Here is a 14,758-nt window from a genome sequence, read left to right as displayed (position 1 = left end):
CCCGGAGCCAGGGGCAAGGGCAGCACCACCCAGAGTCCTTTTCCTTCTTGTATTAAAGGCAAACAGTGGGTGTTTGAGGTGCGTGCAGGTACACAGGAACACGTGAGTTATTCTGCTGTGAGTGTGGTGCTTGTGACAACCAGATGACACATGGACAGCAGCCATAGAGATTGAGACAAAGACTGTGTGCTCCATCCGTTCAGATTCACACCTCCCCAAACAGAATGACATCCCCAGCTTTCTAATTCTATTGAAGTTTATGGAGCTCTAACAGCATGGGCTGTAAATGTAAATGCTCAGGGCATTTATACAACATAATAAACCAGTATATACAGCGTCCCTGCCCACCTCTGTACACAGGTTTCCAATCAAGCTACTTGTCAGTGTGAAACATTCTTCAAATCCACAGAGTGTAGAATCTACTCGTTTCAACGATTTTAGCAAATATCCCAGCTTTGGAAAGAAAAGGACAAAAATAAAGATTGGGTGAAATCTGCAGCTCTGCAGTCAAAGAAGTTTCATCTGCTTCAACAGAAACAGTAATTCACAGCTGCTGCAGCAGACACAGCACACACTGGACAGTCAACTTCTTTTTAACCAAGGAACTGTTACACAATGTTTTATAGACATGTGAGCTCTAAGAGCACATTCTAGTCCAAAACCCAGCAGTTGTGATGTCACCAAACACTGCAAGTGGAAATAAAACACATGACACACTGTAGAGAAAGGCAAGACATCTGTAAGCACTTATGCTCACAGAGCGAGCTGTGCTACAGAGGGGATGTGGTTAATTACTGCCCAATACATCAGCCTTCAGCACACAGGAGAGGGTGATGAAGGATAAGACCTGCAGTCTGACCTGTGCCATTGGCCAAGTATGACTGACACCCTAGCTGGGTTTCAAGAGATCCTTTCTGCCTTATCCCAAAGCCACAGATACTAAATCTCTCACCACAGATGGCTTGCATAAAAGACAGTTACAATGAATAGGAAAATGCATAAAATAGGAAAAATGGAGAACAAGCAGCTCCCCCAAACCAGCCACTGCACAGGGGTGCGAGTAGAAATAAATCCCTTTTCACAGGGTAAAGAAACTATTCCAGACCATATTTTTCTGCTCATTCAGAACACAGGCTGGAGAACAACTATTTTCTACTCATTATCCTTTTGCTGTTGTTCAGCTCCGCGCCTGGATTGCAGAGTCTTGGGGTTTCTCTCTTAAAAGGAGAATGACCAAGGAACAACGGTTCAAGAACCGTTTCAGAACACCGAGAAGACCCAGGACATTTGCCATGTAGCTGTGGAACCCAAGGGGCAGCTGACACAAGCACACATCGCCCCCTTGTGCTTTTGCTCTGAAAAGACTTATTTCCTGTTCATGTTGGAATCAAGCTTCAACTGAAGGGCCTTTCTCTCAAGACTCTCTGCGCCAGTGCAGAAGTCACAGTCCCACACATACAAACCCAGTGGGTGTCCCTGAGAGAAGCAGGCTCATCGCCGCCTGAATGCACGTGATATCCTCCAGGCATTGGGCTCCTCGTAGCGGTTGTAGAGGGGTTCCAGTCGCTGCTGCTTCTTCTGCTTGCTCAGCTTGGTTGGATCAGAAACCTTGAAGAAAGCTGGTGCAAATTCCACCAGCCAGCGAGGATCAATAGTTGTCACTTCACGCATATATTCCTTGGTGGTCAGCACCAGTTCATGATACACCACCCTGGGAAGAGGGACAGCAACTTTGGAAACCAGCTTTTTCAAACGAGAGAGAAGGCAATGGCTGGAGTACCTCAGCTTGTCCCTTTACCTCCCTTTCACCCTCCTTCAGCATAAGGCTCCTTAAGCTCCAACACAGGAATCCAGAAGCGCTCTTCTTTCTCTTCTCCTACTTCACAACTGCTCTTCAGTACAGAACTACTTCATTCCACTGAAAACAACTTCCTCCTCCACCCCCTCCCTAACACCCAGTGTTTTAAACTCACTTCCACAAAAAGAAACACAGAACTGCAGGCTTCAGGCCTGTCCTTGGCTCAAAAAGTCCATCTCACCTCTGCACAGGCACTAATTTTAACCGCAGAAAGAGCTAAAAGCAACTTTTCTTACTCTGCTCATTGCTGAGAAAGCAGCAGCCTATACTTTGAATGCACCCCACAAGTAGTGGGGTAGTACAAGTAGTGCACACCACAAGCTTTTAACTTACAAAGTCTAAACTGAAATAGAAAATGACATGACACTGCCTTCCTTACCATTCTGGCTGCCTGTTGAAGAGAGCACTGGATGGGTGGATATAGACTACTTGTTGATCGATAAGTGTCCGATAACCTTCCTGGGGATCCTTCTTCGCTGCATTTCGGAAGAAGCCACTACAGATGGCTTTCTGGACCCGAACTGTTGCCTTCCCACAGGATACCACATCCAGCTTGTGCCTGCCAGACAAGAGTTAGAAAGAAAATTAGAGTTCTTCAGGTCTGGGTGCAGCTCCCAATGTCAGATCAGCAAATTCTGTTTAGCTACCACAATGTAGGACCACCAAGAAAGCAAAGTCACCACGTGTCCTTCTTGCCATGCTCACCTGTCCATAATGCCCAGCATCTGCTTGCGGATGTCCTGCGCTCTGCGTAAGGATCGGGCCTGGATAAAGTTTTCATAGCACCAGGGATTTGAAAACTTATTATTCTTCCAGGAATTGTAGACAGCCAGCAGGGTGAGGTGGTCGCCTTCTGTCTGATGGAACTTGGCTTTCTTTTGATCAGCAAGTGCTTGTTTATCCTAACACATAAAATAGTTACCAATCAGCATAGAGACAACCCTTGTGCAACATGAAGGACATGGGCTCCTTGTCACTCATACCATGACATTTTAAGTCTACCAAGAAACAGACGATGTAACACTAAAAAGACAACACAAAATTTGGAGTGGTGAGTGACTAAGGACCAAGTGATGAGAATCTAAAGGTGACTGGCTCTCACTAAGCCAAACCCATGTCTGTATGAAAGGAAAGCCCAGAACTGATCTTGCCAAAGGGAGACCCCAGTAGACTCTCCTAAAGTCTCTGCCATGGGTGACAAGGGAGTGACCAGAGGGTGACCAGAGAAGACAAAGAACCTAAATGGCTCCTGCATACAGTAGGAAGTATATGCATGCACTGAACGAGTTAGTTTTTCACCACTCTAAAAGCAACCTCAGTTACTCATCAACAAAGGAGCTGAAGCAGCAGCTCTGACCCTGCTGACCTACCCACCTCTTCCCACTTCTCCAATGTGCAGAAATAACATCAAACACTGCAGCTACCCAGATCAAAATGGAAGTTAGACTGAACTGTAGCAGTTCATCATAATGAAGAAATAATGGATTCAAGAAGAATCCATTATAATCTGCTGTTGAGGAATCCTACCACAGCATAGGCTGCTGCTTGCTAGCTTAAAGACATCAGCATAGAGTAGGATAGCCATGATGAAATACATTCTGTGTATATCTGAAAATTACCAGGGCATTCTGAACTCCAGAGATGGAACTGAGTTGGTTTAAGGTTGTATGTGTCTACTGGCCAATACAAAAGAGAATGTGAGACTTCCTAACAAAGCTACAGGTTTATTGTGTCAAATATGCTCACTCTGAGGCAGGCACAGAAAACCCACCCTAACAGTAACACCGCTGGTTCCTTACCTTTGGCCTGTAGAACACGTTCTGTACAGACAGCATGGAGACTATTGTCAACATCTCTTCACTGCATCCCAGATGTACAGACATGATCAACATCTTACACAGCATAGGCTCCAAGGGGAATTCTGCCATCTGCAAGAAAGCTGTTTCAAGATACCCTGCAACATCTTGGAAAAACTTCAGTTCAAAGGAGAGCACTCGCCCTTTCTTCCATGCTTCCTTTCCAAAGCAGTGTGCTTTACTCGGAATAACTTTACTCAACATGAAGCAAATTATTTGTCTATATTCACTATCCCAAGAATATCCCAATACTTACAGGAAATTTTTAGATATTAATAAAGGTAATCCTATGAATAAGGAGAAATAATAGCTGTTCCTTAAAAAGCAGAAGGTACATTAACTAGGGTAAGTGAAAAGCTACCAGTAAAACACAGGAGAATAACAGGAAAAGGAAACCAACAGTGCTAGGCAAGTCCTTAGACAACTACTCTCATGTCACCCCCTGAATGTCATTTGCAACCCAGACAGTGCTAAGAAGTATTCTCTGTTGCCTACCCTGCGCCCGAGTCGAGTGAGCAGTCCCTCATCATCCAGAGCTCCCAGGGTGTACAGCTGCTCCATGGCAGTTATGAGAGTTTCCATTGGGGGAGCATCCATAAAGTCAAAGGAGAGCAAATCATTGATTCCCATAGCCTGAGCAGAGGGAGTGGAGAAAACGCAAGTTAAAACACTGAGAAGGAAGACAGGAAACTCCAGCCACAGACACACCACCATCCAACAGCGAGGCAGACAATTGTTTCTTGAAATGCTTACGATCACATTGGCTCGCTACAAGCTGGTGAAATACCCACCTTCAAAGAAAGTACTGTACTGGCCAAATTTGTTCTCTGGATTTCAGGCACGTTGGTGGTTAGCATTTCATCTCGATAAGCACGCTCTGTATATAGCCTATAGCATTTTCCTGGTCCTGTTCTCCCAGCCCTTCCTGCTCGCTGCTTTGCTTGAGCCTAAAGGGAACAAGGCATCTCAGTGAGCAAACAGGCCCAGGTGAATACAAGTCAAATAAAGTGATCAACTATTCACAATTTTACTTGTATTAATAGGAAGAGATACCCAATACAAGCCAGGAAAGTACGTATTCCTTAGGCACAGCCTGAAGGAATCTCAGATAGTTATCAAATACGGGGTTTTGTCACTGCCTCACTTTGCTTCCATGTCCCTGGATGCCATTTCATCATGATACACATTACCAGCAGGGTTAAAAAGGATGAAGAAATCAAACACAGAATGCCTGCCTGTGAGATTGGTGTAACCACCAGCTGGTCAATTCCAGTCTTGGAGTTATAAACCTTCTGCTTCACAAAGCCAGGATCAACAACATAATATATTCCATCAATAGTCAAAGACGTCTCAGCGATATTAGTGGCGATGACAACCTGCAAACAACAGTGTGACTCAGCAGCAGTTCCGTGTCTGGTTGCCAAGCCAACCTCGCTGCTCAACTTAACCCATTTACATGATATGAACAGCTTGTTGTAAGTGCAGCTACTGTCATTTATCATCTAGAGGAGAAATGTGTTCACAGCAGAAAAGAAAGAAGCGTTACCTACAATCAAAGGAGGACAGGTTTTAAGTATATCCACATTTGGTTTTGATTTGTGTAATATGGGAAAAAGCACGATCTAATCCATAATTAAAACCAAGCAGAAGATGCTTATAAGTTTGTGGGCACATTGCACTGACTTCAGGGAGAATTCCTGCCTATCACTCAAAACACAGTCCGTATTGAGAGAAGAATCTACTAGAGAATGTATCTCTAGTTATTCACTGTTTGCTAGGAAATTTACATCCATCCAACAGGAACTGCATTTAGATTTCACTAAAGTTAATATCCTTTAAATGCAGAATTAAAAAGCAGACTGAGAACATTACACAGAGATTTGCTGCACCAGATGTTTCTATATACATTTCAAAGGCTTCGAGAACATGTATAGGCACGTACACATGCCTATAAATATGCAAAAACATGCTCTAAGCTACATATAAGCCACCTTTTCTCCAAAACTACACGATTTTGTCTAAAGCTGTAACTAACAGAATCAGAAGTACAAAAAAGATTAGCAGTGTAATACATCCCACTATTAAAACCTGTCAACAGAAACTGAAGCCACACCAAGCTGAACTTACCTTTCTGCTTCCTGGTGGGGCAGGGTCAAAGATCCTGGTTTGCATTTCACTGGGTAAAGCTGAATAGACTGGTAGGATAATTAACTCTGGAACATCAGGTCCTAGAGATTTCATCCTCTCATAGAGGATCTCACAGGCAGTGTCAATCTCTTCCTGACCAGTCAGAAACACCAAAATGTCACCTACACAGGAAGTAAATTACAACATCCACAGAATCAATACTGTTCAGTACAACTCCTGCATGACCACATTGCCATCCCTCACCTTTTCCATTCAAAGCAGAGGATCCCCAACTTTTGCTAGCCCTTAGGCAACAACTCTTAGCCAGAAGCAACATACTTCAGTCTTTCACCCAACTTTCTCAGCATTTTAGTTACTGTATTTTCAAACAATAGAGGATGGTGCTGAGAGCATTTTTCTCACATTACTAATACATGATCCATGACTTAAAGACAGACCTTGCTCACAGGAATTAGTGTCTTTGAATCACCAATAAACCCTAGACCCTTCTCCACTCACCTGGTGGCTCTGTCAAGTGGATCTGCATTACTGTAATCAAACTGGCATCCAAATAATCTGTCTCTGGCTCTTTTGTGTACAGGATTTCTACTGGGTATGTTCTGCCAGGAATGGTGAAGATCGGCGCTTCGTAGAAATACTGAGAGAACTTGACAGCATCCAACGTTGCCGATGTCACGATCAGCTTCATGTCCTGCCGCTTCTGCACTGTCTGTAGCGGCACAGAACGTTCTCAAGTCATTTATTGCCCTTGGGACTATTAACATATAGCACTTAAGCCAGACAAATATGACCAGTAAAAGCAGGTTTAGGGTCTGAGTAGAGGGACAGGTCACTCCAGTATCCAGAATTTCAAAACAAATCACCCGCTAAGGTGACATTTCAAACCTTTCTTAGCAGCACCTATTGCAGAAAGTCTTTGTCAGACAAGGAAAAGCAAAGCAAGAACACTCCTCTGCTCATCCATCACTGTGAGCATCCCGACTGCCAATTCTCACTGTTTCTGTTGAATTTTGCTTGCTGTGTCTTCACACAGAGGCTCATCTTATGGAAGTTTGGACTACAAACCCTTTCGAGCATTTGCTTTGGTTCAGAAGAGACTCTTAGAGCACAGGAACGAACCTGACTTGTGTGACTTTGCCTTTTCCTGTGAGCTCATACATAGCACAAAGAGGACACCGAAGCAATAAATATCAAATGCTGCATTACCTTCTTCAGGAGTCCAAAGAGCACATCTGTGTGTATGGTCCTCTCATGGGCTTCATCCAGCATGATAATGGCATACTGGGTCAGATCAGGATCTATCAAGCACTCCCTCAATAACATGCCATCTGTCATGTATTTGATAACAGTTTCAGGGCTGGTGCAGTCTTCAAATCGAATGGTGTAGCCAACCTAGAAAGAAGAGTTGCACAGAAAGTGAAGCTCCAGAATTAAGCTCTTAGTACCATTAATGCCCAGTTTGATTATTCTTAAAGCTCACTGTACAACCTACATGGGCAGACAACCAAACTAGCTCTAGTATTGATTTTTCCTGCTTCTCCTCATGCTTATTTTGACATGATCTTCAGCATAGAAATTCACCTCTTGTCCCAAGCAGCAACCAAATTCCTCTGACACCCTCTTCGCAACAGACATCGCAGCCACTCTGCGAGGCTGAGTACATCCAATCTTTCCTCTTGACGTATACCCCGCCTCCGCCAGGTACTGGGTGATCTGGGTTGTTTTCCCAGATCCTGTCTCTCCAATAACAATCAGAATCTGGTTGTCATGCACAGCCTAGAAAAGGTCATAAGAAACACACTTGTCAAATTTATGAACAAAAACCAAACCAACTCAACACAGTGTATGTGGGACTAGACTGAGACCTGCTGCTGACCCAGACAAAAATCACACACATGCTCTTACTGATCAAGTCAGCAAACTTGCTTAACCACTCAGCTCGCTCATCCCTTGCCAGCATGATGCTAGTTTCAGTTTTGACCTCAGTCAATAAATATATGGATGTTTATTAAAATATGCAGATATATAATCCTTTAAAACAATTATTCCAAACTACAGCTCTGCGCTTAAAATGATCAACTGGCTCTTCACCTGACAACAAGCCAAACCAAGAATATCTGATATTACTGCTTGCTCAAACAAGAATGCTGTTTCAAGAGCCTTACTTGTATCAGCTGCTCCTTCAGTCTGAAGATTGGGAGACTCTCTCTCTGCTCAATGATGGAAAGTTGGGTCTTCTTACCATAAGAAGCTTTGTTGCCACCAAATGCATGTTTCTTCCACTCTGGGATATCATTGGGCATCATTCCAATACCTCGCATGTTTGCAGCTATTTGTCTTCCATCCACTAGAAAAGAAATAATTTCACCATTACATCTAGGTTCGCATAGCAGAGACCCTGATGATCCTGCTCTTATTATCCATCACTCACGCCTTCTATACTTGTGGGTTTAAGTATTTAAGTTCCTACATGTATACCCCCACTATTACGTTTATTTCCATGTAAAAAAAATGCTTCACCATCCAGCACATCTTTCATGCATAGCAGGATACACCTGTGTATTTCCCTTGACACTTCCCTTTCCACTTCAGTGGAAAAGCATTTCTTCTTTGCCTCACTTGAAAAGTGAGGGAGACAAACACAGCATCAAGACAATTCTCCTGGGTTGTTCAACTGTCACAACCACAGCGCAGTTCACACTTCCACATGTTCAGACATACCATCAGGGAGAGGATCCACCCAGTGTGTGTTGAGCCCCATGGGGATAGAATCCATCTCTGCTTCTCTCTGGGCTTGTTTAAGTTCTCGCCTTTCTTTAGCTAAAGCGCTCTGCATCATTGCAGCCTGGGACAAGGAACCATCTGGATTCTGGAAAGCAAGAAAAAAAGCTAAGATTTCAAGCACTCCCTCACACACTCCTTCAACTTCAATTCTCTGTCATCACTGGCCTACAGAAGCTTTAAAAGATGTTAACTTTTTATCTATTTAACTTCCAGGAGATTTCCATTAGCCCAGTCTCATGAACTTCCATGGTTATGACTAACATGGAGCACCCCTACACTGTCAGTCAGAAGGATTATTGGCACAGCCAATGAAAAATAAGTATTTCTCTACCACCTTCTACTTTCACAAGGTAAGAAAAAGCACAGCAGAGAAAGAATGTTCTAACACACTTATGTGCAATGGTTGCTGCTGCAGGATAACGTGCATTTTGGTTCTATTATTTCACTTCACTGTCAACTAGTTAAGTAAGAAACCAGCTTTGTAAGTAAAGAAAGGATCTTCAAGTTCAGTGACCATGTTTTTCAGGGCTCTCAGTGATGTCCAGGTGAAAAACTCGTTCTTAAATTCCCAAATATTTAATTAAATCAAGTACATTTGGTTTAGTCCTGGCTATCTCTTACCTTTACTATTTTGATAGGACTCATATCCATGCTCTGTTTAGTATGACCTCGAAGGAAGGGTGGCTCTTCCTCAACTAACTCAATCTCCAGGTCCTCATCTGAAATCCAAGTGACAATTTTTATAGAGAAGTTAAACATTTTCTTTCAGGTACATAAAAGTACCTCCTCAAACCACGCTTCCTGGGCATTCTGGGATATGATGTACTTAGGAAATCTGTGGAAGTGCCACAAATAAGAATGCGCAGATAGGGCACATCCAAATGGCACTAATAATAAGGCTAGAGCAACCCTAGTTCCAGATGCTTAAGACCACAGCAAATTGAGATCCTTCAAATCCACTTATATCATTCTCTCTTTCTGAATCAAAACACATCCAGAACACAAGGAATTTACAACAACAAGAAGACTACTTGGAAATGGTACCTTCTTCATCATCAACTTTAGGAAGGATCCCAGTCTCCTCATCAAAGTCAGGAAACTCTTCCTTGGAAAGCACATTAGCTGCAATCATCTGGGAACAGAATAAAAATAACATGAATTTGTCCCCATGAACAAACACAACTCATGCCTATGAGGTCTCAGTTCTAATGCAATTAGAAGATTTGTAAAACAGGAACAAGGAAATGTTGTGACTGCAGAACAAAGGAATGGTCCAAGGGCTGGCGCAGCTCTGCTCTGGAGCCAGGCTGAGAGAGCTGGGCTGGGGCAGCCTGGAGAAGAGAAGGCTCCTGAAGGGGAGACCTCAGAGCAGCTCCAGTGCCTAAAGGGGCTACACGAAACGTGGAGAGGGGCTTTGGACAAGGGCCTGTAGGGACAGGACAACGGGAATGGCTTTAACCTGCCAGAGGGGAGATTGAGATGAGCTCTGAGGCAGAAGCTCTTCCCTGTGAGGGTGCTGAGGCGCTGGCACAGGGTGCCCAGAGAAGCTGTGGCTGCCCCATCCCTGGCAGTGTTCAAGGCCAGGTTGGACACAGGGGCTTGGAGCAACCTGCTCTAGTGGAAGGTGTCCCTGCCCGTGGCAGAGGGTTGGAACTGCGTGAGCTTTGACGTCTTTTCAACCCAAACCATTCTGAGACTCTCTGAATACAAGAACACACCTGTTTTATTTCCCATTTCTCTGGGTCTGAAATGCGGGTGAGGCGCTTCCGCTCGAGGCTGTCGTCCTCCACCTCCGGGGCGTTCACCAGGGACAGGTGACTGGGTCTGTCTGGGTTTCTCATAGATGTTTCTTCGTTGGTTTCTCCAACCAGGTTTCTCCTCCGGTTTGGGTTCAAGTCTTCCCCAGTGTCTTGATCAACATCCTACATCAGATTGATCAATCAGCTCCATCTATACCACACTTCTCCTTATCTTTTAACATTGGTGCTTCCCCTAACACAAGATGAAAAGTCGAGGACATTTCTCAGAGAGACTACTGCCAACAACAGCCCATACACAGAAAATGCTGGTTTGCACCTTTTTCTTCCAGCTGGCCCTGTGAGGCAAGTACACCCCATGGCCTGGAACACTGTGCTCTACCTCAGCAATGACAGTGAATTCATTTAAAACAAAATGCTTTGCTCATACTGGAAAAGGAAGACAAACACAGCAACTTGAGGTTTGCCCTGTCACTTAGCTACCACATCAAGTCAAAAACTTGTTAGGAACATTACATCACAAGATGCTCCAGGAAATGAATAAGAAGTAATAAGCCACAAATATGGAAGAGTAGCTCCATGTCTTTTAACTAGTCCTTGAGGGGTTATGCCCTAGTTTTCATCAAAAAGAGTAAAAAAATGGCAAAAAGAGGCATAATCTTTAAAAATTCTGGCACCACAAACTGTATTATAAGCACTACAGAACGCCCTCCATACCTTCATGCTCAGGCTGGTTTTGGATCCAGTAAAGGATAAGACTTTGACTTTCACTCTTTGTCCTTTGCTCACCACATCAGCAACATTGGCAACACGTCCTTCTCTCCGAAGCTCTGAGATGTGGACCAAGCCCTCCCAACGCTTCCTGCAGGTGAAGCAGAGGGGCCTGAGATGCCATAAACTATTACTGACAATCCTGCAGATCATTCAGAGTCTACATTAAAATATTCTGTTGTCAACTGATTGTTGATGTTCATAAACTGGTTTCTGTAAGAACGTTCTCTGCTGAGAGAAACAAACCTTCATCTTGGCATCAACCCCAGCATTCCCTACTGCAGCCTTAGAACCTCTAAGATGCTAACAGGGAAAGGAACTCGGATGGAATAGTACCAGATTTATTATAAACATCAGAAAGTACCTTAGTCCTTCCAGTTGCACAAAACATCCAAACTGCATTATACTTGTGACTTTGCCATTATAGATGTCTCCAATGGAAGGCTCCTCAGGTGGGGGACGGTCAATGTGTTTGTCTCTCCATCTCTCATTGCTCTTCTCAAGATATCTGTCTCGATCTTTACGGTCCCTACTTGGACTCCAACTTCTGCTCCTTGACCGATATCTGGATTTTCCCCTGTTCCTATCCCGAGTCCTAGAACGAGACCTAGAGCGAGATCTGTGCCTGCGCCTCCTGTCCCTGCTGCGACTCCGGCTCCTCCTCTTCTTCTTTGCCCTGAGAAGCAAACAGAACGTATCTGCAGTGAAATTCCACAGAAGAACAGAGCGAGCAGGAAACCCCAACCACCAACACCCACTCCCCAGACACATGCTAGAAACCTACCGGTGGTCACTGCTCCTCTGCTTGCCCTCTCTGTCCGCGCTGGGCATCAGAGCTTCAAGTTCTTTAAGTGCATCAGCTGCCACTTTCACATCATCTTCATCCAGCATAGTCTGTGAGAACAGAGAACTGGTCTGTTAGAAGGCTGATAATCAGTCTACAGAAGGAATAACCATGCACATGGTCTATTTAGAAGGCATGTAAGAGGAAAAAAGATCGGACATAATACATGTTCTAGGGGAAAAAAAGAAGTAAAGCCACAACATTGAGACAATTCTGCTTTTATACAAAAAGCTTTGCTTCAATACATCAAATTATTGCAGAAATATAACATGCAAATCCCTCGGAGCATTTGAATGGCCAAAAATGTGTATGTAGTTTGTAATCCATCATTAGTTTGAGCACCATATAAGAAAGGCCAGGCTACAACTTCCATGTCACAAGAGCCTCATCTTCCAGATATCCTGCAAAATAGCATCCACGTGGCAATTGCTGGAACAGCCATTCTTGGGAACTATAAGCAATAATATCAACCTTCTGCCTCTTCTACATTTCATTCCTCACAGCCCACTTCTCTCCATGCACCAGCAAAAGACACGTTAACGGGGAAAAAAAACTGAGACAACTTGAAACTAAGAGCAACAGCCTCATGAATAATGTTTTCATATACCAAAGAAATGTGAAATCATGACCTTACCCTGATATTGGGATTGTCTGGCCTGCAAAGAGCTGGAAACAATTCCTTCAGCTTTTCCTTCTCCGACTTGGGTTTGACAACTGCCTCCGAGACTGAGAAAAGAAAAACCAAAACAGAAGAGCTTGAGCCTTCTGTCTCACAGTGAATCTGTGAAAGACAGGAATACTTTGAACAGTGCACTCAGGGTGGGTTTAGAGCCTAAACAGCTTTGCTAAACTGCTGCTAACAACAGAGAGCCTCCCACTCCGCAGTAAGATACAAAGCCTTGCAAGCCTACAACAATAACTACACCAGTTGCCCCAAGCATGGCCAAAAACTAGAAGCCCACCAAGAGTTCTGGTTTTCCATACCTTTGCTCGTAGAGGATTTTGGTGGGGGCCGCATGGTCTGGATGAGACGAAGCAAGTTACTAATAAGGGAATCCTGAGAAATGAAATAAAATACTTTAGTCCAAAGCACGACTGCAAAACTGGCTTCTGTTCTGAGAAAGCACCACTGAGGGTTATCAGCACCACTGAAAAATTCACTGGACACATCCTAAAAACATGGAATAAGTTCAATCTGAAAACTATTCTGATAATTCCATTTAAGTGACCTTTCTACTTTAAATCACCTTCGTAATCACCTATTTAATCCAACTACGCTTATTCCTGAGGAAGTCATATATTATACAAAGACTTACAGCAACATTTACCTTCATGAGAAGTTGCTTTTCCGTATTTATATGCTCAAGGAGACGAGCAGAACCCTTTGTAAAGACTATAGGAGCTTTTAAACAGGAGGGAGGGGGGGCCTGGCTGGGGCAGGAATCCTCAACTGCTAAATAGGAGTTTTCCCACTTGAAAACAACAACAAACAGGCACTAATCCTCCTCCCGCCTCTCTCTTTAAAACGAGCAGCTTTATGAGATAAACCAGGCCAAGAAGAATGCGTAAGTAACGTTCAGCTCTCACTCACAGTGAACTCAGCGCCATTCTTCAGAAGAACTGCTTTAAACGTGTCAAAGGTGGTATTTTTCTCTGCGAGACTTATCACAAACTCGGCTGCAAGGAAAACACAGGAAGGAAACGAGGAGAAGTAATTACGAGGCCGTGTAAGTGCTTCGCGTTGGGGCAGAAGCTGTTCCGCAGCTCTACCGACACCCGGGGCAGCCGCAGCGCTGCTCGCACCGGCAGCGGATCCCCTCCTGCCGCGGCAGCCCCGAGCGAGGCGTTTTATCACCCTCACGATAGATTTGGGGGAGGAAAAACAACCCTTTTCTTCGCGAATCCGAAAAGCCCCTTCGCAAAGCGGCTCCGGCAGCCCCGGCCCAGCACCGCGCCACGGCGATGGCCGCTCACCCAGGTCCTTGTCGTTGATGCCCAGGTGATTGTCCAGCTCCGTGCACACCTTGGACACGAGCGACAGGTACTCGAGCTGAGCGAGCTCCTCCGCCGCCGCCAGCTCCGCCATGGCTCCGCCGCACTTCCGCATCCGGCCCGCGGCGGAAGCGCGGAGGGGACGCGCACGCGCGCTGACCATAGCGACGACGAGTGGGCGGGGACTGTCGGTGCCGCCGGCTCTGTGGTTGTGGCGGGGCGCAGCTGGCCGCAGCTGGGCGGATGGAGCTGCAGCCCCCAGAGCAGCCCCATGGCCTCCTCTGGCCTCGCTCCAGCAGCTCCACGTCCCTCTTGTGCTGTTGCCCCCGAGCTGGATCAGGACTGCAGGGGGGGTCTCCCCAGAGCGCAGCAGAGGGGCAGAATCCCCTCCCGGACCTGCTGCACGCTCTGGGCGTGCAGCCCAGCACACGGGGGGGTGTTCTGGGCTCAAGCACACACTAAAGCCGGGTCATGGGGAGCTTCTCCTCACCCAACACCCCAAGTCCTTCTCCTCAGGGCTGCTCCATCCAGTCTGCCCCAACTTGTGTCCGTGCTGGAGATTGCCCCCGACCAAGGGGCAGGACCTTGCTGAACTTGATGAGCTTCATTCCTTCTGGTCACAGCTCTCTGTCTTCCCTTAATGCCTTCTCCCACGAAGTCTCCCATTTCCCTCCGTGCCCAGATCCCACTGAGTAAGAAGCTGCTCCATCACTGAGCAGTACAGCAGCCACAGCAAGAGGACATGGGC

General features: G+C 45.3%; 1 protein-coding gene across 2 annotated transcripts; it reads right to left on the bottom strand.

The window, feature by feature from the left end:
• Window positions 1–281: 281 nt before the first annotated feature.
• On the bottom strand, window positions 282–14,151 carry DHX8 (DEAH-box helicase 8). 2 transcript variants are annotated; one of them, XM_030508387.1, is made up of 23 exons: window positions 13,993–14,151; window positions 13,610–13,695; window positions 13,003–13,075; window positions 12,653–12,744; window positions 11,959–12,068; window positions 11,539–11,850; window positions 11,121–11,265; window positions 10,365–10,568; window positions 9,691–9,778; window positions 9,268–9,365; window positions 8,584–8,731; window positions 8,028–8,209; window positions 7,444–7,638; window positions 7,069–7,254; window positions 6,361–6,571; window positions 5,842–6,023; window positions 4,950–5,090; window positions 4,506–4,661; window positions 4,210–4,347; window positions 3,658–3,786; window positions 2,564–2,760; window positions 2,238–2,417; window positions 282–1,711 (listed from the first exon to the last, which is right to left on the bottom strand). In XM_030508387.1, exons 1-23 carry the CDS (start codon window positions 14,123–14,125, stop codon window positions 1,492–1,494), a joined length of 3,606 nt encoding a protein of 1,201 aa, XP_030364247.1. In that variant the 5' UTR covers window positions 14,126–14,151; the 3' UTR covers window positions 282–1,491. The 2 variants fall into 2 exon arrangements, with proteins under 2 accessions (XP_030364247.1, XP_030364246.1); XM_030508386.1 differs by having other exon boundaries at window positions 11,959–12,089; window positions 12,653–12,738.
• Window positions 14,152–14,758: the final 607 nt, after the last annotated feature.

Source organism: Strigops habroptila, chromosome 19 (assembly GCF_004027225.2).
Source record: "Strigops habroptila isolate Jane chromosome 19, bStrHab1.2.pri, whole genome shotgun sequence".
Lineage (NCBI taxonomy): Eukaryota > Metazoa > Chordata > Aves > Psittaciformes > Psittacidae > Strigops > Strigops habroptila.
The sequence above is the reverse complement of the archived record's forward strand: the minus strand, read 5'-3'. Positions and strand labels throughout refer to the sequence as shown.